Source organism: Ceratotherium simum, chromosome 7 (assembly GCF_057802395.1).
Source record: "Ceratotherium simum simum isolate JZ-2026a chromosome 7, ASM5780239v1, whole genome shotgun sequence".
Lineage (NCBI taxonomy): Eukaryota > Metazoa > Chordata > Mammalia > Perissodactyla > Rhinocerotidae > Ceratotherium > Ceratotherium simum.
The window spans coordinates 67,919,721-67,947,089 of record NC_141906.1 but is presented as its reverse complement, the minus strand read 5'-3'; the positions used below and the strand labels follow the sequence as shown (position 1 = coordinate 67,947,089).

Below are 27,369 nucleotides of genomic sequence, written 5' to 3'. Positions count from 1 at the left end.
CCCCTCACCAAGCCCGGAAGCTGGGCTGCCTGCCATGGGAAGACTACACTTCCCAGCGATCCCAGGGAAAAGCGAAAACCCTTTGGCTTTGACAGCCGCCGCCACAAGTCTTTCCGCCTCCCCAGCCTGCCTGGGAGCTGGGAGCTGGATTATGGTGGCCTGACCAGCAAACGCAGCCGCAGGAGCCCAGAGCCCCTGCCCCTTCCCCCGCTGCCGACCCACCAGGAGGACCAGGAAACCAGCCTCGACGGGCCATGCCCGCCCCTCCCAGCCCCCCGGGGGGCCGGAGCCGTCCTCTCCCAGACCTCTGCTGAGGCTGGCTGCCGGCGGCCAGATGTAGCCGGGCTTCGGATCCGTCTCCTCCCCTTCTCTCTCCCTGCGAATTTCTCCTGCCCGATACCCACAGCCTGGACGGCGGGCTGGCTGAGGGGCCTGCAGCCTCCGGAGCCCTGATGTCTCACAGCTCACGCTCCTAAGAAGCCACTACCGGCACCCAGAGCTGGGGGCAGGCAACAGGGACACGCGGGCCAGAGTGAGCCCAGAGGGCCCGACGGCCAGGGCCCACCATGGCCCAAGTGCTGCCCTGGCTCCTGCTGTGGATGGGCGCGGGAGTGCTGCCTGCCCACTGTACCCAGCCTGGTATCCGGCTGCCCCTGCGAAGTGGGCTGGGAGGCGCCCCCCTGGGGCTGCGGCTGCCCCGGGAGACTGACGAGGAGCCGGAGGAGCCCGGCCGGAGGGGCAGCTTTGTGGAGATGGTGGACAACCTGAGGGGCAAGTCCGGTCAGGGCTACTACGTGGAGATGACCGTGGGCAGCCCCCCACAGACGGTAAGGTCACCAGGCCAGCCCTCCCCTCCTTCCTGCAGGATCAGAGGGGAGACAGGCTGGGGATGCAGCATGCTGGCCCCTGCTAACGTGGGCTGGACGGTGCAGGCAGGGGGGACCCTCTTTCAAACCTTTCCTCTGGGACCACATTGGCAGAAGTCATCCCCAAAGCTCCCCTTCTCCACCTCCCTTCCCCTCACAGGCTCCCCAGTGCCCCCTGTATGACTGCCCTCCCCTTACTTGCAATCTTACACACATACCCTCTCAGTAAGGATTTGGGGCAAGAGAAACACTTCAGTTGGGGGAGCCTGACCTGGGGAATGGTCTCGGCCACAGGGGTGCTATGAACAGGTGTCAGCCCTGGCCGAGTCTGGGTCTCCCAACCCCACCACTCTGGATCTTGGTCTCCCCTCCTCTGGTGTTCCAGGAATCTGGGATTCTGACCATAGTTCCCAGCACCTGTGGACCGGGAACGCTGGCAGAGTTGGGTGAGCCCCTCTCTCCCACTGTCTAGGCTGTCAGAGGGATAGCAAAGCGAGGTTTCTGAGCTCCTCCTGACCTCCTCTCTAGCCCAGAAGCCCTGGGCAGGCTCTTGCCTTCCCCGAGCCCCTCCCTCCTCCTTCTCCCACCTCCTCCTCGCCCTTTGCCTTCTGCTTTCAAGCCCCTCCCCCACCCCATGCCTCCTGAGCACAGGCCAGAGGAGATTGAACTGAGCCTGGGGAAAGGACAAATTCTAGCAAAGGAACCAGAACCCCTTCTAAGAATAAGACTCCTTCCATGAGCTGATAGGTGCTGGGGTCGGGGGGATGGGGGCATGGCAGCGATGGAGAAATCATTGCCAGCTTCCCCCATCCTTCCTGACAGTCCTCCAGGCTACCTTGTAGGAGGAGTTGCACCCTCTGTGCCCCTGTGAGTGGGTGGGAGTGTGGGCATGAGTAGCCTTCTGTGGGGTGCCGAGGCTGACCTCTGCGTGTGTTTGCCTTCTCTGTGGGTGAGTCTGGCACGGGTGGCAGGATGGTTCTGTCTGTGCTGGTGTGTGTCACCTTGAATCTGAGCCTGTGAGCTCAGACTCTGTGAGCCACCCCCCTCCCCCGGATCTGTGTCCGGGAGGCCTGTCCTTGGAGGGTCTGTGAAGGTGGAAGTGTGTCTGTGTGTAGAGGGAATAGCCACAGTTCCCTGGACTTGCCTGACAGCTCTTACACTGGGTCTGAGAGAAACACAGACCTCTACCACCCAATTACCTGACAGGAGCAGGCCTTCCTAGGTCCATGCCACTCAGGCCTACCTCCCTGCTGATCCAAGGCCCTGATGTCACCCACTGAACCCCCCTCTTTCCTGTGCACCATAACTTCCTCAGAAACAGTCTCGAATCAGTGTGAGGATAGAGCCTGAATCCAGGGCCCTAGCAGCCAGGTATTGTCAGGGAGCACAGGGATGTGAAGACCTGGGACCTACTCTCATTTCTGCTACTGATGTGCCATGCAAACTGTGCACAGACCCTGTGACGTGGACACAGATGGGGCTGTGAAACCAACAAGGGCTTTGTGGTCAGAGAGACCGGGAATTCCAGCTCTACAACCCACAGCTTTTCCTTTCCCCAGCTGTGTGGCCTTGGGCAAATTATATAACCTGTCTGAGGCTATTGCCTTGTCTTTAAAATGGGTGAAATGAGATCTCCCTTGCAAGGTAATTGTGAGGCTTAAATGAGAGTATATAGGTGAAAGCACCTAGAACAATGTACCTGAATGAGTGATTGACCTCCAATAAAGAGGAAGTCACGTCTTCCTAACTTGTCTGGCCACTTCTGCCTCCTCTGTGCTATGCAATGAAGCATAAAAACTTGGGTGTTCTGTGCTTCCGTGTTTTACATGTGTAGACCACATGTGGGGCCCAGTAACTGTACTTCCCTGGACCCCTGAGATAGTGCCTGGGATGCTGGATACGTCCCCCAGCCCAAAAATTGACAGACAGTAATTGCCTAATAAATGTCAGTTCATTCCCACTCCTTCCAAGGAGAAGGGGAAAGCGGGCTCAAAGTCCAACACCAGCCCAAAGAGCCAGTGCCAGGGAGACCACGATTAGAGCAACTCGGTGGACTCCCTACGGCTCCGACCCAAGCCAACGCCAGCCAGTCCCTGCTCCGGAGTGACTTTGATTCTCTCCCCAGCAGTCTGCAAGAAGGATGCCCTTTCTCCCTACCTGGTGGGGCTTTTGTAAGCACCAAGTGAGAACATGAAGGGCAGAGTGCTCTCAACGAGTAAAAGTGAAACTTGGGGAGCACTTTCTACATGCCAGGCAATTAATTGCTGGGTTTTAGAGGGGCTGATCCACAAAGAGACAGAAAATACATTTTCTGCCCACAAAGAGCTTTGAGTGGATGTGGAAGTATGTGTACTTAGTTCAAGGTAATCCACAGCAGTGGACTCAGAGTGAGGTCCCAGACACTTGTCATCAGAGCCTGTTAGAAATGTAAATTCTCGGGCCGGCCCCGTGGCTTGGTGGTTAAGTGCGCGCGCTCCGATGCTGGCGGCCCGGGTTCAGATCCCGGGCGCGCACCGAGGCACCACTTCTCCGTCCATCCTGAGGCTGAGTCCCACATACAGCAACTAGAAGGATGTGCAGCTATGACATACGACTGTCTACTGGGGCTTTGGGGGAAAAATAAATAAATAAAATCTTAAAAAAAAAAAAAAAAAAAAAAAAAAGAAATGTAAATTCTCTAGCCCACCACAGACCTACTGAGTCAGAATCTTGGGGGCTGTGTCTCAAGGCTATTTCTCAAGACAGAGAAGCACTGATCTATAGCAGCACAGTGAGCGCTATAAGTGTTCAGCAGGCACTAAAATCAGGGAAGGGTCTTGAAGGATGGATAGGAGGGGAGAGCCATTCCCAGTGGAGAAATGGCCCCTGTCCCACCAAACTGTAATTGCACTTTACGCGAACGTCCACTTTTTCCCACCCTACCCCCTTAGACCAAGGAGGCCACCATGAATGAGAGAGTGAGTTACGTGTGTTTGGGCTTACGCATGTTTGCTCAGGAGACAGTGAGAAACCCAGTCCAGTTAATGTTACAGGTTTGGGTAAATAAGATAGAGCCAAACTGCCAAAAGCCTTAAATGTCAAGCTATCAGGTTTGGACCTCAGTCTGCAGAAATAAGGGGAAAATTGAATTTATTTGTGCAGGGGAATGACATAAAGAAAGCAATCGTTTAGGAAGAGACATCTGAATTTTAGAAAGAATGGGACTGAGAGATACAGGAGGCTCTGTCACAAAAGTCCAAGTGTGAGGCACTACGACAAGGATGGCATGAGGCAGGGATAAGACGGAAAGGGAAGGGAAGACGAGGATACAAGGAACAGTACGAGGCAGATGGACAGGACTTAGTGACACGGTGTGAAGGGTGAGGAAGAGGGCATCAAAGATGATTTCGAGATTCTGATCTGGGGTGAATTGGAGGATAAGAAGACCATTTGTGGGAGTAAGAAAGCTGGCAGGAGGGGATGGATTAGTGGTAGCGGTATACGAATATATACTTGTATTTATGGTTGAGTTTATGTAAAGTTTTAAAATATATTCTACATAGATTATTTTGTTCTTTACAATAATTCCTGCAATATAGATAAAAAGTCTTATCATTCATAGCTTCTAACAAAAGAAGTGGCAACTGAAAGTTGAAACAATTGGCCAGGTGGCAGGCCAGTAAGCGGAGACCGTGTCTCACCCTTGATCTTCCCGCTACACCATGCCACCCACCTTTGTGTCTTGGGGGAGAAGAGAGAGGGTTTATCATGAGCATCCCTCTTCCATCCTCCCATGACACCTGCTCATGTTTCCCTTCCTACACTTATAGCAACGTATTATAACTGTTTTTGTGTTTTTCCCTCATAAAATGTCAAGCTCTTAAAGACAACGTCTTTCTACATTTTTTAATTTATTCTTTTGCAGTGTTATTTCTCTTTATCTAAGATCTATGACAGCGCCAGGCTCAGAACGTGTACCTAAAAAACGTCAAGTGAATGAATGAATGAAGTGTAAGACAGCTAAGTAGAACTGCTGAGGGGCAATTGTAAGTGCAGAACTGCAGCTCCTGGAGAAAGTGTTTTCATTCTTTTCACTTAAATGAAAGGATGGCATCTCATTTTTCTTTTTTTTTCTGGTAAGGAGGATTGGCCCTGAGCTAACATCTGTTACCAATCTTCCTCTTTTTGCTTGAGGAAGATTGTCCCTGAGCTAACATCTGTGCCCATCTTCCTCTATTTTTTGGATGTGGGGTGCCGCCACAGCATGGCTTGTTGAGAGGTATGTAGGTCCGTGCCCGTGATCTGAATCCGTGAACCCCGGGCCGCTGAAGCAGAGCGTGCGAACTTAACCACTATGCCACTGCACCGGCCCTGGATGGCATCTCATTTTAATGGTATGAGCATCAATATCAAAATACAGATAATGATTTTATTGTTAGGATTGAAATCTGCTGAGAGTCAATTCAGTTTAACAAATACTGGTTGAGCACCTACAGTGTGCAGAAGAGAAAAATAATGTAATAGTCTTAGCACTTAGAGAGCTCACAATTTGGTGTGAGACACAGACACACAAACACCTAAATACCATACAAGACCGAATGCATTCGGTACAAAGGGAAGAACAGTGAGTCTTGAAGTGCAGAGAAAGAAGTGGCTACTTCTGACAGGATGTTAGGAAAGCCTTGCTGGAAAAGGTAGCATTTGGATACGGCCTAGAAAGATGAGAAAGCTTGGCTATTTGGAGAGAGGGGAGAGACACGTCATGAAGAGAGGCATGAGGGCCAGCCCCGTGGTTTAGTGGTTAAGTGCGCGTGCTCCGCTGCTGGCGGCCGGGGGTTCCATCCCGAGCGCACACCGATGCACCGCTTCTCCGGCCATGCTGAGGCTGCGTCCCACATACAGCAACTAGAAGGATGTGAAGCTATGACCTACAACTATCTGCTGGGGCTTTGGGGAAAAAAATTAAAAAATAAATAAATAAAGAGAGGCATGAGCAGTGCTAAGAAGCTGGACGTTGTGGCAGGGATGCTGTGAGGCTGAGCCGAGTTGGGTTTTATTCTGGAGGCAGCAGAAAGTCCTTGTAAGCATATGAGAAGGGGAAGGGTCTAGTGTAATATTGGTCCTAGGAAAACAACTCCAGTGTGGAGGATAACTTGGATACTCTAGAGTCTGAGATGAGGATCTCAGTTAGGCTACAAGGGCCTGAAAGAGGGGGTGGCAGTGAGGACAGAAAGGAGAGGTCCTCAGAGAGCTGGCATTCCCATGTCGGTTCCACCAGGTGTTCTCTGCTCTGGTGAGGGAGAGGAAAGAGAAGATGGTTCCCCTCCTTTTAACCCCTCTGACTATGTATGTACCAGGGAACACAGCAAAAGGAGCAAGATTTTAAAGCACAATAGAGTTCACCAAAATTCCATGTTTATTATTCTGCTTTAATTACAAGGCATAGGTATTAACATGTCCATGTTGGGGATAAGGAAACTGAGGCTCAGAGAGGTTAAGTGGTTTGCCCAAAGTTACTCAGCTAAGGAAGAGGTTCAAATCCAGGTCTTTGGATTCCACGTCCAAATACTGCGTTCTTACCAGGGTTCTACAGTCTGGGACATGTTGGTTGACTTTGAGATGCCAGTGGACCATTCTTGTGGATCCAGCAACCAGCTGCGAATGGGGATCTGGAAACAGGAGAGATGTTAGGACTGGACAGGTAGACTTAGGAGTCACCTGCAGAGAGGTGGTTGTAGAAGGCAAGTTAGCAAACAGACTTGCTCTTTGAGAGAATGGAGAGAAAAGAGGAAAACGATTAGGGAAATATTGGGTGTAGACTAGGGATCAAGGGAGCAAGAGAAAATGTTGAGAGAAGTAGAAAACTGTGAGTGTTCAGGGTCTCAGAGACCAAGAAAGGCCAAGTGGTTTTCCTCCCCTCTCCCTAGAATGTTTTTCAAATTGTGATTTGTGGGATCCCTAAAGGGACCTCAGGGTGAAGGAGAAAGGTAAGCAGGCAAGACTCTGGATCTTCCACCCTTCCCATCACCAAGCCCTCCCCCCTCCCCCCTGCCCTCACATCTCCCAGCCCTCCCAGAATAGCTCAGCTTTTATGGTTTTTATACAGCGGAATTCCAGGTTTTCTTTCTTTTCTTTTCCCTTGCCTTTCTTTCCCTTCTCTTTCGTGTTCTGGTACTACAAAGGTTGAAAACCACTGAACTCAAAGAACCACCCTCCAAATTAGACAAAGCAAGATTAGACAAGATCCCAGTTGTGTAAGTTGCCTACCCAGTCCCTGAGACCACAACTGGCTTGACGGGGGTTGGGCTTCAGGTTGCACATAGGACTTTGCTAGGACCCTCATGCTCTCATTTCACACACTTCTCCTCCTCTGCCTCCCCAGGTCAGGAAAGAAAGAGTTCAGCTGAAAGTGAGGGGCATTCAGAAAGACTGTGCCCTCTCACTAAGACAGAAGGTCAGGAATCCTTCTTGGGTATCTCCAATAAAGAGCTAAGCAGAAAATTCTGGTTGAGAATCCAGGAAGAGAAACATCTCTCAGGGAAGCCCCCATACCTGACAACTAACTTCTATATCTGCTGGGAGCCATCTTTCTTGGGGGCCTGGGCAGTGGAGAGTTCTGGGAAGGACCCAGACCATTTTTCGGGTCCTAGAGCTGCCCTGAGCTGCCCATGGCAGGATGGGCCCAGAGGGCTGGGAAGCATTCACTGATGCTCATCCACCACATCCTCTGCTGCAGGTGCTCCAGCCAGTGGTTCCTGAGAAGGAGGAGGTACTCCCTCTGAGGAGAATGATGAATCAATAGTCCTAAGGGCTGACATGGGGGAGCCAGGACTCCTAGGTCTTTTTTCTCACAGACTCTGAAAAAGCCACAGAGCAAACTGGCTGAGCTCCCTGCCTCTCCCAACCCAGCCTATCCCCTTTCACCAGACCTCCTGAACTGTTACGACTCTGTGGCTACCCTGTCTGCTGTCCACTGTAACCACACTGTGTCCAGGCTGGATGTCTCCTTGATTGGCCTCTCGGGGTTGGTGAACCCCACCAATTATTCTTTTCTAGTGCCTGTGGAGTTTTGCCAAATAGCACAAGGAGTGACTGAGGCATCTCCCAGTGGCTCAACCAACCAAGCCTATATGCTGAGCATAAACCAGGTGCCTTGAGGGGAAATGGGCTTATGCCAGAGATCAGCTGCTTTTTCAACTGAGGGCAGACCCAGAGAAGATTAAAGCCACTGCAACCTATGGGTGGGTCAAGGTTAGACAATAGGAAGGACTTACTGTCTGACAATGAAAAGCAGAGAGCTAATAGCTGCTTGATACCTCACAGATCAGGGGTTTTCCAGGTGGGTTCCATGGAGACTGAACGTGCTAAAGAGACGCCTCAAGAGCCACCAATAGGAGGGGATGCAGACAGAGGAAGTAAAACCTCTCCCTCAAAGAAAACATCTCTGCTTTCTTCTCTTTGATACACTGAGATCTTGTGTAAGATTGGGATACAGTTCTTCCGCTTAAAAAAAAAACTTTGAAAACCATTGTCTTAGATCTGTTCTTTAAGAATAGACATGTATATTTTTTGACATTCACATTTATCATCTCATTTGAATAGGAAGCACTGATAAATATTACTGGACCTGGGTTTGGGGCTGGGGAAAATGGAGCATCCTGTCTAAAGGGAGAAGGGTACACTAGATAACATTTGGGGTGACCCAGCCACCTTGGGATTCCTTTAAAAAACCCAGCCCAGAGTAGAGTAAGGTACACCAGGAAGCCTGCTTGCTTCCAGGTATTGATTGCCAGCTTCAGCCTGGAGAGCGAAGGAAGACACAGGATATGTCCGGGGAAAGGAGTCCATTTCCAGAGGGTCAGCTGATTGGGTCAAGGTGGGAGGAACCTGGACAGGACCCAATCGCTGGACTCAGTTTGAGGCAGGAGCTATGTGCTCTGCTGGCCCTCAGCCACTCCCAGTACTGACTCTAGGCTCCTCGTGTCCTTCCTTGCCCCCTTCTCTCAGCCTTGGGCAAGCTCAGGTCTGGGAATATCCACTTAGGAAAGCAGATGAAGCTAATTCAGAAGGGTCTGGGACCTGGGCCGGCCCTGTGGCTTAGTGGTTAAGTGCGCGCGCTCTGCTGCTGGTGGCCCGGGTTCGGATCCCGGGCGCACACCGACGCACCACTTCTCCAGCCATGCTGAGGCCGCGTCCCACATACAGCAACTAGAAGGATGTGCACCTATGACATACGACTATCTACTGGGGCTTTGGGGGGAAGATAAATAAATAAATAAATAAACAAAATCTTAAAAAAAAAAAAAAAAAGAAGGGTCTGGGACCAACAAGTCCTAAAGTCACTACGATGCTCTAAGAAACTGGGTGGATATTCAGTCAAGTTTGTGGGTATGGTGGGCATCAGTTGTCACCGTCACCATGCACAGTACCAAATTGAAAATCACCCTTGGAAGGACCCAGAGCTGAGAATTAGTAGCAAAAGTCTGTAGGGTCACAGAGAACTGCAGGAAATGAGGCAATTACTGTCAGAAAAAAATCATCATGGGGGCTGGCCCAGTGGCATAGCAAGCTTGCGTGATCTGCTTCAGTGGCCCAAGGTTCGCCAGTTTGGATCCTGGGCACAGAGCTACTCACCACTCATCAAGCTATGCTGAGGCAGCATCCCATGTAAAGCAACTAGAAGGATGTACAACTAGGACATACAACTATCTACTGGGGCTTTGGGGAGAAAAAGGAGGAAGATTGGCAACAGATGTTAGCTCAGGGCCAATCTTCCTCAAAAAATAAATAAAGTGTCTATATCCCAAAAAAATCATTAAGGAGCACCTACTGAGAGCTAGGTAAGAATTAGACAATAAGGATATAAATGTGCTCCCTACCCTTGTGGAGCTGGTAGTGGGTGGGACAGACAGACATTAGATAAATGAGTAAAAGTTTGGTGAGTGGCATACAAAGAAGCACAGGTGTTATTGAGATCTGTAAGAGAAGGAACCTAATCTTGTCTGGGTGCATCAGGGCAAGACCTTTGGGAGAAAGGATGTTTAAACTGTGACTTGAAAGGTGAATAGAAGAAAAGTGAATAGAACAGGGAGAGAATGTTTCAGGCATAGGAAACAGCATATGCAAAGGTACAGAGGTGAGAAAGCATCATGCTATTGAGCAACCTCACAAGAAGCATGGTGAGGAAGGAGAAAAGGGATGAGAGATGTTCACTGGAGTTGACCTATGGTTTCTTAGATGCCCCCAAGGTCAAGGATCTCGGGACTTAATTCAGATAGTTTCGTATGAGTTATTTGATGTTGTGTAACAAAATACTCCAAAATTTGGTGGCTAAAAACAAGAGCCATTTTGTTTCTCAGGAATCTGTGGGGTGGCTTGTGGTTCTTCTCCAGGTCTTACCTGGGCTCACGCATGTGGCTGCATTCAGCTGGTGGGTCAGCTGGGGCTGGACAAAGCTGCGCCTGCTGGACCTCTTTCTCCGTAAAGTCTTTCATCCTCAAGGAGGCAAGACTGAGCTGCTTCACATACAGTCTCAGGGCAGCATTCCAAAAGGCCAATCCCCAGTGCACAAGCCCTTATCAAGCCTCTGCTTTCCTCCTTTGCTGATGTCCCACTGGCCAAAGCAGTCATGGCCAAGCCCAGAGTCAATGTTGCAGGGGTCTGGGCCGGCCCCGTGGCTTAGCGGTTAAGTGCGCGTGCTCCACTACTGGCGGCCCCGGGTTTAGATCCCGGGCGCGCACCGACGCACCGCTTCTCCGGCCATGCTGAGGCCGCGTCCCACATACAGCAACTAGAATGTGCAACTTTGACATACAACTATCTACTGGGGCTTTGGGGAAAAAAGAAAGGAGGAGGATTGGCAATAGATGTTAGCTCAGAGCCGGTCTTCCTCAGCAAAGAGAGGAGGATTAGCATGGATGTTAGCTCAGGGCTGATCTTCCTCACACACACAAAAAAAAAATGTCACAGGGGTCTCAGCAGGGCATGGATACAGGGGGCTGTGATTCATTCGTGTAACAATCTACCATATACCTCCTTCCCAAATGAGAGAGACAGGAAGGTCAAGGAGATGACAGACCAGACTTAGAATTGGTCAGAATCAATGGACTCTTGTCCTAGCTTTGTGACTTACTGTGTAAGATGGGTCAAGTTGCTTACTCACTCTAGGTCTCAGTTTCCTCCTCTGTAAAATGCAAGAAAGGCTTCTACATCCCACCTTTACCTAAAAGGCTTGTTATATATGAGTATAAGAGCTCTTCCCCCATTAACTCTGATACCCACACAGAAGGAAGAAGACTGCCTTCATCTTTAGTAGAAAGAATTAGACTTAAAGCCCCCTGTCAGAGGCTTGCAAAAGTGGTAAGACCCTGGGATAGGCTACCAAGAGAGGTTGTGGATCTTAATAACTAGAGATCTTTCAGAATTGGAAAGGGCCCCCGTCTCTCCAGGCTAGTGGACAGATGACTCTTGAGGGGTCTTCCCATCCAGAAGAATCTGAGTTATCCCTGTCTGCAAGCGAGAGCTGGGGCCCAGACAGGTGGGATTTGGGGAACAAAGAGCTTACCCTTAATTCACTTGCTCCATACCTATCTTATCACCCAAGATCTACTACCGAAAACTCCTCCAGAGGAGCCTTGCCTGCAGAATGAACCGAGCAGGTGTGCCTATCCCTGTGGGGCTTGTTAGCACTTCCCATGAAGCTGCCTTCCCTCAGAGGCCTCCTGGGGCACATTTGTTTGTTAAGTGATTGGCACTGACCTAGCCCTGACCCCAGGCTGCGGCCCCCTGGGCATCTATAGGCAATAGCTACGTGTTGACTCCTGTGTGGGCCTGGCCCCAAAGGATGAGGAAGAAGTAAGATGGCTCCAGGACCGAAGGCTGCCTGAAGATGCACATCCTGTGTCAAACCAGGGGGTCTGGTGAGAGGAAGGCAGGTCTGAGCTAGAGCCACACCTATAAAAACACCCACAGTTTGAAAGCCACTGAAGGATCCCTCCCTTACCCCCAAAATAGGGTAGATTAGCTCTTTCCCCTTTCTTTCCTTTAACCATTCACTAATTCAAGAAATACTTATTGCCAGGCACTATGATACCCACTAGGGACACACTGGGGATTTTTTAAAAATTAGGTACAAGAGACGGTGAGATTCAGTGTGAAATTACAGAGTGGAAAGTTCTATAGAAGAACTCCTATTTAATAGGAGAATATGACCTACTCTTTCTCCCCTAGGAAGTCCTTTTGGGCTTAGACTGAAGGATGATAGATGAGCAGACAAAACTGCAGGTGGAAGGAGGATGGTCTAGGCAGAGTGAATGACCACTCACCAGCCTTTGCGGGAGGGACCATGGCTGGTTTGAGGACCTGAGATGAGGCCAGGGTAGCTGGTGGGCAGAGGGCTTGGAGGAGAATGGGACAAGCTAGGCTGGATATGTAGGTAGGGCCGGAGCATGAAGGGCCCTGTAGGAAATGTTCAAGCTTTAAGTTTTTGTTTTAATAGCAAAGGGAAACCATTGACATCAGAAGGTAACATGGTCAAATTTGCCCTTTGAAAAGATCACACTAGCCAAAGCGCAGAAACAGCGTGGAAAGGTCAAATGTGGACGTGCCAAGACCAGTTGAGAAGCTATTGTGATATTCCAAAATGAGACAATGAGATGATAGCTTGGCCTAAGGCTGGCAAGAGAGATGGCCAGAAATGAATAAATTCAAGAGACTTTTAAGAAGGTTAATTGGACAGGACTCGTTGATGCGTTGGAAAGAGATGTGAAGAAGAGGAAGGCGTTAGGGTGTCTCCAAAGTTGCTGACTTATGGAACAGATGGATGGTGACATCATTCACTAATATAGGGAACACTGGGAAAAGACAGAAGGGCAGGACTGTAAGGTCAGTTTTGGACATCCTGAATTTGAAGTATCTTTGAGGCAGTTCAGTATGTGCTTCTGGAGCTCAAAGGGGAGGACAAGGCTAGAGCTATAAGCTTAGGAGTCGTCGGGATGTAGGTGATAACTGCAGCCGCAGCCATGGGTGAGATGTCTCAGTGAGAGAGGAGGGCCAAAGCCCAAGGCTTGAGAAGCGACCCTGCAAAGGAGACAGAGAAGATATGATCAGGGAGGCCAATCACAGGATGGGGTGACAGAGAAGAGTGTCTCAAGGAGGGAGAGGTCAGCAATGTTGAATGCTCCGGAGAAGTCAAGTAAGATGAGGACTGATTTGAAAAATGTCTTTGGTATTTGGTGACATGAAATCATTGGTAACTGTAGTAAAGACTGTTTTATAGTGGAGGGAGGGATAGAGGTGCAACTCAGTTTTAGAATGGGTTGAGGAATGAGTGGGAGGTGAAGAAATGAAGACAGCTTGGCTGAGAACTTTGGTTGTGAAGGGAGAGGAGAGAAGGTAACTGGAGGCGGATGTGAAATTAAAGATTTTTTTTAATGAAGAGACTGAAGCATTTGTAAATGCCAATAGGAAGACTTGGGGGTGGGTGGGGAGCTGGCATGATGGTTCAGTCTACCTGAGGGAAAGGGTTCACAGGGTAAGGTGCCTGAGAAGGGAGGAGGGAATTGTCTCCCAAGCCCAGGTAGAAGTCCACTCCTGAGCCAGGAGTAGGGACAGCTGAGAGAAAGGGCTGTCCAGCGCAACTGCAGGCAGGGTTCAGTGATTGGCTGTGGGAGATGAGGGGGGTCCCATCTGATGGCTTCTGTTGGGTGAAATGAGAGGTGAGGGCATCTGCTAAAAAGGTTTGGCTGCACGCAACCCTTTCACCACTTATTTTCCTCTTTCAGGCTGCCCTTAACTGCCCTGTTTCAGGAGTGCGGTGGCTCAGCTGCCTAAGGCCCCTGCCCTGTAAGAGGCCTCTGTGGGCGCAGGAAGGGGAGAAAGGCTGCGGGAGCAGCCCAGGGGGCTCGCATTAGAAACATAGGACAGGACCGGAAATCACTCCTCTCAGAAGCTGGCGTACACTGCAAAGGGCAAACAGACAGTCAGACATTAGCTCAGGGGGGAATGGCAACTGTTTATTTCGGTTTCCCATTTCTTTGTGGAGGGTGGAGAGGGGGAGGCAGAGAGAGCAGTGGTGGCCTGAGTTCCTGGTATGGGGGGGAGTAGGGGGAGTAGAGAGAGGGGGAGGGGAGTGGAGGGGGTCATTCCTCCCCCGCTTTGACCCCCTTTATGTGGAAGGGGAAGACCTTCCTCAGACGAGGAGAAAGGCTGGGCCTGGAAGGGCAATGAGAGTGACTGGACCTCCTGGCTGGGGAGGGAGTGGCCTGCAGAGAGAGCTCCTCCGCCTGCAGGAGAGCAGAGGAGTGGGAGGGGGGCGCCCGGAACAGCTGGGATGCAGAGCCCCCAGATAAAAGCTGCATTCCAGTGTAAAAGGTGGTCATATTTTTCTAGAGCCAGCCGGGCACACACATTCCAGGTAGTTCTCCCTCGCACAGCTACGGGGACCAGTGTTGTGGGGTAGACCCTCTTTTTTGGGGGGTCCAGTGACAGCAAGGATCTCTGTAAATATGAGACCGACCAAGTACTGGGAACAGAGTCCTGGCAGGTGGGGGAGGGGGATCCTGGGGAGTAGGTGGGTAAAGCAGCCTTTTTAATCATTAACCTGGTTGATTGAAATCTGAACTGCTTTGCCTCCAGTTCTATTGATTCTCTGAAAGTGCAGCATCTGGAGTTGGTGGCTGCTCAGACACCACGGAGAAGGGCTGGGGGAGAGCACGGGAAGGAGCGCAGGGAGAGAGATGGCACCAGGCCAGGAGTGGGGGCTGGGAAGGAAGGCTGGGGTGACAGCAGAGAGCAGTCTTTGGGGACACGGGGAGGCCAGGAAGCCTGAGCGGGCGTTGGGGGAGGTGCAGTCAGCAGAGCCACAGAAGACCACTGAGAGCAGGAAGGAGCCACAGGCCGCGAGAGGATCTGGTAGAGAGGAGGAAACTGAAGCCCAGAGAAGCACAGTGACCTGCCCCGGGTGACAAGGTCAGAGCCTGCAGCGAAAGTGAGGTCAGCTGACTTCACTGCACGGAGGAGAGAGGATACAGACATGAAGGGCCCTGAGGTCAGGGGAGAAGCTGAGGTGGTGGCAAGAGAGGATTCACTTTACAGATCCCGGTGTTTCTGAGGACAGGGGCCTTTCCTCTTTTTGTCTCTGAGGGTACAGTAGGCATTCAAAAAATGGCTCTGGACTCACTCGAGAGAGGGGTCAGGCCACTGGAGGAGGAAGGAGGGACGAGGTAAAAGATGCTAGGAGAAGGAACCAAGGAGACACCTGTCCGTGTTCATTTAGCCAAAACCAGGGCCCTGACAAGATGGGACATCATACAGGGTTCCTAGCTCCCCACTATTTCTGACAGTAGGACTCAGAGGTCTATGTCACCTCTGAGACAGAAGGGGAGCCCTTCATGGGGAGCCACATTCTGGCAGGCAGGGTCAGAAACGTGGGCACCAACGTGCCATCCTGGTCCCCACAGCTCCCCTCGCCAATGCCAGCTCCTAGAATAGCTCGGAGCTGGAGGGGATGAGCCAGGCTGCCTGCTGAGTGATATGCTTCCTAGGAGAACCAGAAAAGGAGAGGAAAGGGCAAGCTCTGAAGACAGAATCAGACAGGTACACAACGTGAGTAAGGGCGAGCTGATGGTAGAGAGAAACGGGAATGGAGACCACATACACGCACAGAGAGAATGAGGCTCTGATGACACAGAAAATGTTACGACTCTACAGAGAAGACAGAAGCAGACACAAGGTTTCTGAAGCCATGAAGAGGATGCCACGGGACCCCCTGTTCTGTCTGTGGTCATGGTAGTAGCACATGCCAGCCTGTCCAGTCCAGCGTCGTGAAGGCTTCACCTTGGACGTCCCAAAGGGAGACTACGTGGCCGGTGAGGTGAAGGACGATGGAGGTGGTGAGTCCAGGGCCTCGTGTCAATAACGTCTCTCTCTCCCCTTTCTCTGACAGCTCAACATCCTGGTGGACACAGGCAGCAGTAACTTTGCAGTAGGGGCTGCCCCCCACCCTTTCCTGCATCGCTACTACCAGAGGCAGCTGTGAGTCCTGGGGACAGCTGGAGGGAAGAAACCTTCCCAAGGATCCAGGGCCAAGAAGGGTCAGGGGAGGGCTGCAGGGAGAAAGACTAGCTCCTCAGGTCCTTTCTTCCTGCTGGGGAAGGGGATGGGAAAAGAAGGCAACAGTGACCAGGAGAGAAGAGTGGAGAGACAGGGATCTGAGGAGGTGTACTATCTCCTTTAGTAGAGGGTAAGTTGAGGGGCAGCCAGGATGTTCTTCAGTACTGCGGCAGGGCAGCTTCCTGTGGGAGGGAAAGAAGGACGGAGAGCAGCCCCAAAGCTCTCAGAGCCATCTCAGGGGTCTCATTCTCTCTGCCTGCGTGGGGAGGCGTGGACTTCATCCCACACTCCCTCAGTGGCTCTCAGTTTTCTGACAACACCAAGTCTAGGTGGAGCGGGCTGCAGCGGCAGCCCCCTTTGCAGTGTTCTCACCCGTGGGCTACTCCCAGTGGCTTTGCACAGCTCACGGAAGTGAAGGAAGAGCCTGCCATAGATCCCACTGCCTGGACCAGTGTCAGGGCCGAAAAGCTACAATGCCTCCCCATACCACCCAGAGGTCCCCCAGCTGGATTTAACTAACTGGTGGAAGGGAGGGTTGAAGTGGGTTTTTAAGGTAAGAGAGGCAGTGAGGGATGAAGCCCTTAGCAGAGGGGACATCTAATGTCTGAGGCTTCCCTGTGTGTGAAAACATGTGAGTAGAGGCTTAAATCCTATTCTTGGACTTCCAGGCAGATGCCAAAGCCACCTTCCCTATCTCCTGCCTTCTTAGGCCCCTTCCCCTTTAACTTCCCTGTCTAGAGAAAGCAGTCAGGGAGTGGGGTGTGGTCAGAATCAATGAAAGGGAATTCGTCCTGGATTCTTATCCCAGTCCCATACACACACACACAAACACACACACACGAGCCCTGGTTAGGGGCATGATTAAACACAGGTGGGGGTGTCATGTGTTGATGAGCATGTTTCACACAAGTGGTGTGTAATACCTACGTGCCCTGCTGAGATGCTTGTGCAAATCCCTGCTTTGGAAGAACTTGCTGTAGAGGTTCCACATTCACGCCACCTGGCACTGTCTCTACCACTCAGATGGTACCATCAGGTCCCAAGGCAGCAAGAGTCAATGGCTCCTTTTCTCTGGGAGCTTGACGGAGTTGGGGGGAGGAAGAGATGCCCACTGGCTGTCCCTTCAGTGGCAGCAGACATAATACACAAAGCCTAGGCTTGTTCTTCGCAGGGCCTGAGCTCAAGATCTAGAAATATGAGCTATGGAGACAGGAGAGTGAGCCCCAGCAATGGCTCCCTCATCTCTTTGCAAGGTCACTTTACATTCTGTTCTGGGTGACTGATCTACGGATGGTCTGTTGAGGAGCCTGAAAGCACCTTACCTTATGTAGGGTACCCCTGAGATAAGGTCTCACATTTGGGAGTAGATTAGATGCTGGATCCCTTCACCAGGTGTTGTGGTTATGCATCCACAGAACTCTGCCTCCTTTCCACAGGTCCAGCACATACCGGGACCTCCGGAAGGGCGTGTATGTGCCCTACACCCAGGGCAAGTGGGAGGGGGAGCTGGGCACCGACCTGGTGAGCATCCCCCATGGCCCCAACGTCACTGTGCGTGCCAACATCGCTGCCATCACTGAATCAGACAAGTTCTTCATCAATGGCTCCAACTGGGAGGGCATCTTGGGGCTGGCCTATGCTGAGATTGCCAGGGTGAGAACAAGGCCTAGCCCTAGACACTATGTCTGCACATTGCACACTGCATGCTACACAGCGACGGAGTTGGGAGAGAGAAGGGGAGGGAACTAAGGGAGGGGAACAATTCAGTTTAAAGGATTATTTAACAGGGGGATAGGGTGGCAGTCTGAATTGCATCCCTATACAGGGCAGAACTATAGTGAGAGTTGCTGTGATAGGTACAGGAACAGACTGTGGTTTCTATACTCTAAGATCTTTAAGAAAATAAGAGAGGCCCCCATCAATCTGAAACAGGTTAAGCACATGGGGATCAAAGATCCTATAGACCTTTCCTGTTTGCATTGCCAGTGTCTCTTGCTAACCCTCTCTGCCAAATCTCAGTGCCTCAAGATAGTCTTTCCCAAGGAACATCCCCCAGGCTTTTCCTCTTGCCTTCCACTTTCGGCAGGAAGCAGGCCTCTTTCTATTAGAGCCCTCTGTGTGAGGATTCACTCCTTGTCTCTTTCTGTCACAGCCCGATGACTCCCTGGAGCCGTTCTTTGACTCCCTGGTAAAGCAGACCCACGTTCCCAACCTCTTCTCCCTACAGCTCTGTGGTGCTGGCTTCCCCTTCAACCAGTCAGAAGTGCTGGCTTCAGTTGGAGGGAGCATGGTGAGTAGATCCTAGGAGAGGGGAGGTCCAGGCACTGGGCAGAGATGGGTACCACCTGCCCCCCCACCCCACCCCATGGCTATACCACAGTCTTGGGCTCCACTATCTACAATCAAGAGAAGCCTCTTTATATTCCCCACTCCACTTTTCTTTTTCCCTTCTTTCCTTCCTTGCATTATTCCAGAAAGGATTTGAGGCACCTATAGTAAACTTGGAAAGGATGAGATGATTAGGAAAATTTCAAAGAAAATGAAAATAAGACTTCTCATATTAAGATTATTTAGTCTGATGATCAGAGGGTAGAGAGGTAAGCAGTTTAAAAGTCTATTTATTAATTAATTATGACAAATGGCAAATGGTGCTCCATCTCCAACAAGCAGAGACAAACTTATAATAGAAGCAAATAATCATTCATTCAACATTTATTGTGTCAGTTTAGGTTTAAATAACTTTATATCAAGGGCTGTGTGATTCTCAAAGAAATAATTAAAAATCCTGGAAAGTCTCCCCCCCGAACACATTTTTAACACATTTAAGAAACTATAAACAACTTTGGGGCATGATTTGATCAGAAGCAGGCAGAGGAGAAAGGTGATCTATAGCAGGCCTTGCCACCCCCAGAAATTACTGATCCTGTTGCTTGCTTTCTGGGTGACTTGCTGTCCTTCTGTGCTGACACTCGTGCACCTGCCTCTTTTTCTCCCTAGATCATTGGGGGTATCGATCACTCGCTGTACACAGGCAGCCTCTGGTACACACCCATCCGGCGGGAGTGGTATTATGAGGTGATCATTGTGCGGGTGGAGATCAATGGACAGGATCTGAAAATGGACTGCAAGGAGGTAATAAAACCAAGGGAGAACCAGGGAGAGGTAAAGGAGGAGGCAACATAGCGTGAGGTCAGACCCTGAGTTATGGGGTTGGGAGGATGAGGCAGAGGTGCAGGACCTGCGGAAAGGGTTGGGGGCTGCGCCTAGAACAGTCAGGAGCTTAATGGTCACATAGCAGGACCTGAGGTTGCGGTAGGGACTGGCAGAGCACTTTCACAGGACCACGTGGCTTATGGTCTAGTAAGGAAAAAAGCGTATCAGAACTTGATTCACAGCCTTGCTTTATGGCCTTGGGCAAGTCGTCTGCGAGGCAGTGTGATATGGTAGAAGAGTCCAGCTTTGGAGTCAGAAAGACCTGGGTTTCTAGCTCTGCTTACCAGCTAAGTGCCCTCAGGCAAGTTACTATGTTGTGCTTCAGTTTTCTCACCTGCAAAACAGAGGGAAAAACAGCTTTTCCAAAGATTGAGGAAGGTAGAGAAAATGAATAAAGGGTTTCTCCCAGCGCCTGGCACATAGCGGTACCCAATACATGGCAGCTAAACCATTTGGGTCTTGCTTACCTACGTTCTTAATGTATGTTAAATTAGACTAGATATAAAAGTACTATAAAAAGTTTAAAGCACTATACAAAGTATTTTTATTTTCAAGATTTGGAGAATGTCTGCCCACTCACGATAGTAAGAGTTAACATTTACTGAATGCTTCCTATGTGCCGGGCACCATGCTAAGTGCTTCAAATGTAATAATTTATTTAATCCTTTAATAACTCTTTGAGGTAGGTACTATTATTATCCTCATTTTAAAGATGATGAAACTGAGGCACAGAGGTTAAGTAACTTGCCACCTAAGAAGTAGCAAAGCCAGGATGCCAACCCAGGCAGGACTACAAGCAGTCAGACTCACCCCTCCAAGTCTGGCCAGAGCCTGGCATCAAAAGGCTTTTGACTCTTCTAACCTTCTCTTCTCCCTCTTAGTACAACTATGACAAGAGCATCGTGGACAGTGGCACCACCAACCTTCGTTTGCCCAAGAAAGTGTTTGAAGCTGCTGTGAAATCCATCAAGGCAGCCTCTTCGGTCAGTGGGACTAAGGACAGGGGTACAAGAGATGACAGTGTGTCAGAGGAAGTCCGGGAAATTCACATTCCTCAACAAGAACCAAGATGTCTACCCTTAGATCCTTCTACTTAGATCTCTTAAAACTATTCTCCTTTATGGGCCTAAGTTTGCTCATCACACAATCCCCCTGGTAGAGAGTTTTGGCCTCACTCTCCCGCCCTCTTCCTCTAATCCTTGGGTTTCAGCTTACCGTTCCCCAGTTTGGATAGTCCACGGAAAAGCAAATCAAGGGCCTAGTGAGTGTTATCTGAAAATGGGAAAGGCGAGATGGTGCAAGAGGCTGTTCCCTCATGGTTATCCCTTTCTTGCCAACACAGACGGAGAAGTTCCCAGATGGTTTTTGGCTCGGGGAACAGCTGGTGTGCTGGCAAGCAGGCACTACCCCTTGGAACATTTTCCCAGTCATCTCACTCTACCTGATGGGGGAGGTCACCAATCAGTCCTTCCGCATCACTATCCTTCCACAGGTACGTCCCCAACCTGAGTCAGTGGGATCCCAGGAAGAGGACAAAGTACATATTGGGAGATAGTGAACAGGCATGGATTCTCAGGATTTGGAAGACAAAATAGATGAGTGTCCAGTGGTCAAGGGCTCTTGGAAAAACCAACCCCTCACAGCTCAGGGATGACAAAGGGAAGAGCTGCCTAAGGGCCTACAGGCAAAGGTGGGGAAGGATGGGCTGAGGAAGACACACTGTCACGCTTTGTTGCTTATCCTTAGCAATACCTGCGGCCAGTGGAAGACGTGGCCACATCCCAAGACGACTGTTACAAGTTCGCCATCTCACAGTCATCCACAGGCACTGTTATGGGAGCTGTTATCATGGAGGGCTTCTACGTTGTCTTTGATCGAGCCCGAAAACGAATTGGCTTTGCTGTCAGTGCCTGCCATGGTGAGAGCACCGGGGATGAGGGTGTGGGCCAGTCTATGCATGTTCTCCCTGTCCAGCAGTTAGGACACTTGGGCCCTGTCGGTGTGGGAGGTCGTAACAGTTGCCTCAAGCCAGAGTCAACATATTCTGCACAAGCTAGTGTCAGTGCCTGTGCTTTTTTTGTATTGCCTGGGATGGTGACCCTGCCTGGATTGGTAACCTCTGTTGGAGACCCAGAGCAGGACCTGCTCTCGGCACCTTGGCAAGCTCTAGATCCCAGGGCAGCAGGCTGAGCCTATAGTGACCCTGTCAGCTGTTGTAAAGAGGTTGAATGCTACTTCAGAATGGGGGAAGGGTCTTGCAACTGGATTTCAGCAGCAGCAAGTTTACCAGATGTATATGGGGCTGGCTTTTTGATCAGCTCAGAACTACTGACTTTTAGGTATCATTCCTACTGGATAGATATACAGGAAAGGATTGTTGCTCCCAACGACCTGGGAGGAAAGACAGGCCTCCACCTAGCACTGGCTTTCTGTCCTGCTCCTAAATATCTCCAAGGAAGGAGATTCTACAGCCTCCTCAGGGGCTAAGTTCAAGGCCTCACTATCAGGAAGTTCTTCTGTTGTATAATCCAAACTGCTATATGATAACGAGAACTGCCCACTCCCATCTGCCCTTTCTCCAGTGCACGATGAGTTCAGGACAGCAGCGGTGGAAGGCCCTTTTGTCACCCTGGACATGGAAGACTGTGGCTACAACATTCCACAGACAGATGAATCAACCCTCATGACCATAGCCTATGTCATGGCTGCCATCTGCGCCCTCTTCATGCTGCCACTCTGCCTCATGGTGTGTCAGTGGCGCTGCCTCCGCTGCCTGCGCCATCAGCACGATGACTTTGCTGATGACATCTCCCTGCTGAAGTGAGGAGATCCATGGGCAGAAGACAGAGATTCCCCTGGACCACATCTGGGTGGTTCACTTTGGTCATGAGTAGGAGACACAGATGGCACCTGTGGCCATAGCACCTCAGGACCCTCACCCACCCACCAAATGCCTCTGCCTGACAGAAAAGAAGGAAAAGCTGGCAAGGTGGGATACAGGGATTGCACCTGTAGGAAACAGGAGAGGGAAGAAAGAAGCGCTCTGGTGGCGGGAACATTCTTGGTCACCTCAAACTTGAGTTGGGAAAATTCTGCTGCTTGAAACTTCAGCTCTGAACCTTTGCCCACCATCCCTTTTGACTCTCTAACCTGAAGTATTCTTCTTTTCTTAGTTCCAGAAGTAGTGGCATCACACCCAGGTTACCCCCGTGTGTGTCTCTGCAGAACCCTGGCAGAGAAAGGGCCAATCTTGTTTCCCTGCTGGCCACAGTCAGCAGGAGAGGATGCACAGTTTGCTATTTGCTTTAGAGACAGGGACTGTATAAACAAGCCTAACATCGGTGCAAAGACTGCCTCTCTTCAATTAAACAAAAAATTAGATTGGATATCTGTACAAAACAGGGCAGTTGGAAGAGGAGGAGAGGCAGTGCAAAGACAGGGAACAGTTGGGATCAAAGCTAGGAAAGGCAGAAACATGCCCACTCGCCAGTCCCAGTTTTAGACTTCATCTCCAAGACAGAATCCCATCTCGTAAGATGGGTGTTGGTTCCCAATGTTTTCTTCTCTGTGGTTGCAGCCTGACCAAAAGTGAGATGGGAAGAAGGGCTTACTTAGCCAAAAAGCTCTATTTAGCTCTCTTAAATGAAAAGTGCCCACTAAGAGGTTCCATCCAACAAACAAATTTCTACCTTAATAATTCCACTTGTCCCTACCTGAACCTTTTACTCTACATATGATAGGCAGCACTGAACTACCCCAACCCCGCTAAGTCCCAGGTGCCCTGTGGGAAAGCAGCTGGAATACAGCAAACACAGCAGGGCTGGGCTTTGTCTTCCTGGTTACATGTTCACTCCCTCCCCCAAATCCCTATTCCTCTGGAGCTTTGCAGCTGAGGTGCTAAGAATAGATAGGAGACCTCTCCTACCTAATCTTCAAAAGCAGAATCCTGAAGATTCATCCAGCAGGTATAGGGTTGATGCCTTGTACCTCTGCCTGGATTTCTTCCTGATCAGCTGTAAGTAGTAGTAAGATCTTACCATAACACAGAGTAGTTTCACTGCCCTCTCACCCTCTCTAATGTCCCTCCATTTACTTGGCTAAGGCATCCCACAGGGGCACTAGTATTACACCACGAGTGTCAGGAACACAGGGCATTCTGGCTCTACATCATCGCCTTCACTATCAAGGCTGCCTGAAGCAAGGATGGCAGCCTCAGGGCTTCCTTAATTCTTTCACCACAAGAGCCCCTGGATGGAGGCCATCCTCTTCCCGTATCCTACTCTCTACTCCCCACTTCGAATAGTACTTGGGTTCCCAGGCTGGTTCTTGGGCTACGTAGTGGGGACCAAGTTCATTTCCTCCCTATCAGTTCTAACACAGTCGACTATGATACCAGTGTTAGCACGAAGAGCTGAATTTTCATGGTATACCCGCTGGATCCTATTCCTATCTGGTCAACACACTGCTTCCAGGTATGGGACTTGCTGAATGTGGAATTACCTGATGAGGGAGAGGGAAATACAAAAAAGGCCTCTGGAGATCCTGGCCTCAGCCAGCTGCCCACAAGCCATAAACCAATAAAACAAGAATACTGAGTCACAGTTTTTATCTGGGTTCTCTTCATTCCCACTGCACCTGGTGCTGCTTTGGCTGACTGGGAACACCCCATAACCACAAAGACCGACAGGAAGACTGGAGACTGTCCACTTCCAGCTCGGAACCTACTGTGTAAATAAACTTCCAGAATTGCTACCATGAAATGAAAATGCCACATTCTGCTTTATAATTTCTACCCATGTTGGGGAAAACTGGCTTTTTCCCAGCTCTTTCCAGGGCATAAAACTCAACCCCTTCATTAGTAAGTCTCATTGTCCTATCTTTTTTAAGAGAAAACTGGTACTTATTTTTCTTTTTACAGTTACTTCCATTCTACCCTGAAACTATGAGCTCTAAGTGTAAAAAAAAAATCTTGACGACAGCTTCTTGCTTGTAAAAATATGTATTATATATCTCTCTTTTTAAACTCTGCTCCAGAAAAATGACTGTCCCACTCCACTCACTGCATTAGGGGCCTTTCCCATTGGTCCGCATGGCTTTTACCACAGCAGCCAGTGGACACAGGGAAAGGAGAACAAGGGCAGCCAAGGCTTCAGTGTTGCTTTCAGATTGATCCTGAACAAGAGAGAGAGAGGAGCAACAATGAGGCCCCAGCTCCCGTGCACAACTCTCCAAAACACCCGTCCTCCCGCTATAGTTGGCTTTCAAGGGGCTTTTACTAGGAAACAGTTAAGCCTCCTATACTCTCCTTTTTTCTCTCTACTCCTTTGGCTTCAAAGATTTGTGAAAAATAAACAGAATGTTCTTTATACCCATTTCTCATTTCTAAATTTTCAGAAGATACTGAAAAATATTGCAGGTAGCCCAAAGGCTGCCACAAAGTTGAGGGGAAATAAAAATCTTAAGATTACAAGATTAAAAATAAGTCCCCTCAAATGAAAAGAACAAAGGTACTGGTCTTCCATTTTGCCACATTCCCTGTTCATGACACCTATCAAACTGGAGACATTAATATTTCATTAACCAAAGAAAGTGGGTCATCTGACCTCTAAGCGGGGAGTACTCAGGCCATTTCAATCACCCTACAAGATGCCAATGAGGTCCCGTGAAGTCGGGCTCCTTACACTGATGCCAGTCAATAAACCCAGGCAAGTAAGGGAAGAGAAGAGAAGGAATATGTCCATGAGCTGACAGCAAGAAGGAAAGACAAAGAGGGAAAGAGTAACAAAAACAGAAGCGAGTTTAGTTGGAGCTGAAAGGAAAAGTCTTTGCTACCCTGATATGTACTGCTAGTGCCAGTAAGCATTTCCAGGTCCCAGAATGGGGAAAACTCAGCTGTTGATAATAGAATAATGTCCTTCCCCTGGAGCTTTTTTTTTTTTTTTTTTTTGATTAACACTTAGTTTTTACTTGTTTAATTCCAAAAGAGAAGGGAGCTAAAGCCACTTCCTGTAGGAGTAAAAATAAAAAGATAGGAAAAAATTCGAAGCTCTAATACAGTCACAGCTCTCCCAGGCATAAATCTAAAAACCAGAAGTGCTCTGGGGCCGGCCCGGTGGCACAGCGGTTAAGGGCACATGCTCCGCTGCAGCGGCTGGGGGTGGGGTTCGCAGGGTTGGAACCCCAGCACGCACCGACGCACCACTTGTCAAGCCATGCTGCACAGCACCCCATATAAAGTAGAGGAAGATGGGCATGGATGTTAGCCCAGGGCCAGGCTTCCTCAGCAAAAAAAAAAGAGGAGGATTGGCAGATGTTAGCTCAGGGCTGATCTTCCTCACAAAAAATAAATAAATAAATAAAAACCAGAAGTGCTCACTAAGCAGAGGTGGAAAAACGATCTAGTTCCAGATAGCTATCCATAGAACAAGTGACTTATAAACTTAAAATCCAACCTCCCATCATATCACTTTGGTCTCCATTTTTCCCAGGACAGGAAACATGTTCCCCACAGCTTTCTTGCTTCAAAAATTAAAACTCAGTATTCCAAGATCATTCTGAAAGAAATTTTGCACAGACATCTCCTCACCCTAGTGCCTGCCTGGAGCTCACCCAAGGTCACCAAACAACTTGGTTGTGAACCAACTGCCTTAACCTTCAGGGAGGAAGGGGGTTAGCTAGACTTGGAGACCAGAAGTGAAGGAGAAGAAGTGAGAACTTCACAAGGTTGGTCTGTCAGAGCTTGATCAGAAGCCAGGTTAGTAGGGGCAAGGGATGGCTTGGCCCAGGAAAGACCTGTGGGTTGTGCTAGTTTCTAAAGGAATGACTATCCAGGAAGCAGGCTGGACAGAAGTTTGTTGGGGGTGTGGGGGAAATGGGACCTGGTTATGTTCTTATTCTTGGATTATGAATTTTGCTGACGTAAAACAGAATATTCTGTAAACCTAACGTCTATGTACAAATAATGAGTGTTAACACAGTAAAATATTCAATGAAAAGAAACTATTAGGGTTACATTTTTTTTTTTTCTCAATCAGTCTCATTTTATCCGTTCGGAGTAGAGTGGCTAGAACAACACCAAAGCCTCTGGAGGCTTTCGGTAAGCAAGGCATCTGGTTGGACAGCAGGTGAGCACCAGGGTTCAAATCTGCATACATGAGCCTTAAGAAAATGGACTAGAGGCTGAGCCAAATCAAAGCAGGATGGCCTCAGAGCAACAGCAGCTTCCTAGATGGTTTTTACATGTATTTGAAAACAGCCCTAGGCAGGAATATCATAATTTCAAGGCCAAACTAAACATCATCTTACCTACAATCTGCATCCCCCAAAGGAACTGCAAGGTGATGGGGACAGACTGTTTCTGCATAATATACATACTTTCATTTACGAACATCTGAATACAGACTTTCTATACACACATTACCTATAGAATAAAAATGTACATGGCAGGAGTATATGTCACTATATAAATATAGAGTTTTAGAAATCTTGAACCCGCGCTTCCTGTTCACATCAGTTTCTCCTCTTCTTCCTCCCCAGTCAGCTCCGTCATTTAAGAGTTGGACAAAAGGGACAAGTGTCATTTGTGTTGGTCTGGGCCCAGAATTTGATACACTGGAAAGAAAGAAAGATATACCTCAGGTTCATCAGGAAAGATGGAGGGAAGGATGGGAGAGAGAGCTATTAAGGTTCAACAGGTCTAATGAATGTATACTAAGTCAGAAACGCTCTTCACATGGGGGACTAGAAGGGCTATTTCATTGGCTCTTACCCCCAAAACAATCTTCAGAGCAGGTGAACCTGTTCTTTTCACAGAGAACATGAACAATCAGCTAATAATGGTGTGAAACTGCTTTTTGTTGAATATCAAGGCTTGCTCCTTATGATCCATTTAGGCTGAGATGAGCTTCCATCTCCTAATATCTACCACCCTCAAATCATATTCAGGATTTTCCCATACCAATAATTTAGATGTAAATTCAGTTTTTACCTCTTGGAAAAACAAAATAGTAAAAAGGAATCATCTCTGTTGCTAAGAGACTTAACTCTGCTTGGTAACATAATGAGAGGAATAACTTGTCAGTTTGTGAAGATCACCTCTAACAGGTAGGCCTTCAAGCTATTCTGTCAACGGAGTTACTAATCTCATATTCAGGTTCCCTATTCCTTTCCTCTCATCTAAGCAAGTCTCTTGAAAATGCTA

The 27,369-nt window shown here is 49.3% G+C and overlaps 2 protein-coding genes across 11 annotated transcripts in view; one reads left to right on the top strand and one right to left on the bottom strand.

The window, feature by feature from the left end:
• Positions 1-121: 121 nt before the first annotated feature.
• Positions 122-26,194, top strand: BACE1 (beta-secretase 1). Of its 3 annotated transcripts, XM_004427274.3 has the most exons (9): positions 127-827; positions 15,790-15,878; positions 17,393-17,609; positions 18,109-18,246; positions 18,954-19,088; positions 20,051-20,152; positions 20,512-20,661; positions 20,916-21,087; positions 21,752-26,194. In XM_004427274.3, exons 1-9 carry the CDS (start codon positions 567-569, stop codon positions 21,991-21,993), a joined length of 1,506 nt encoding a protein of 501 aa, XP_004427331.1. In that variant the 5' UTR covers positions 127-566; the 3' UTR covers positions 21,994-26,194. The 3 variants fall into 3 exon arrangements, with proteins under 3 accessions (XP_087289864.1, XP_014640609.1, XP_004427331.1); XM_014785123.2 differs by lacking the exon at positions 21,752-26,194 and having other exon boundaries at positions 125-827; positions 20,916-21,359; XM_087433738.1 differs by lacking the exons at positions 20,512-20,661; positions 21,752-26,194 and having other exon boundaries at positions 122-827; positions 20,916-21,359.
• Positions 6,261-27,369, bottom strand: part of RNF214 (ring finger protein 214) — a 63,486-nt gene continuing 42,377 nt past the window's right edge. For 3 of the 8 annotated variants that reach the window (XM_004427281.3, XM_087433732.1, XM_014785129.2), the window contains one exon: positions 18,558-26,780. In XM_004427281.3, coding sequence (XP_004427338.2) covers positions 26,715-26,780 — 66 coding nt within the window. In that variant the 3' untranslated portion in view covers positions 18,558-26,714. Of the gene's footprint in view, positions 6,515-18,557; positions 26,781-27,369 lie in introns of those variants that run through there. The other 5 variants (XM_087433728.1, XM_087433734.1, XM_087433729.1 and 2 more) reach the window with 4 other exon arrangements.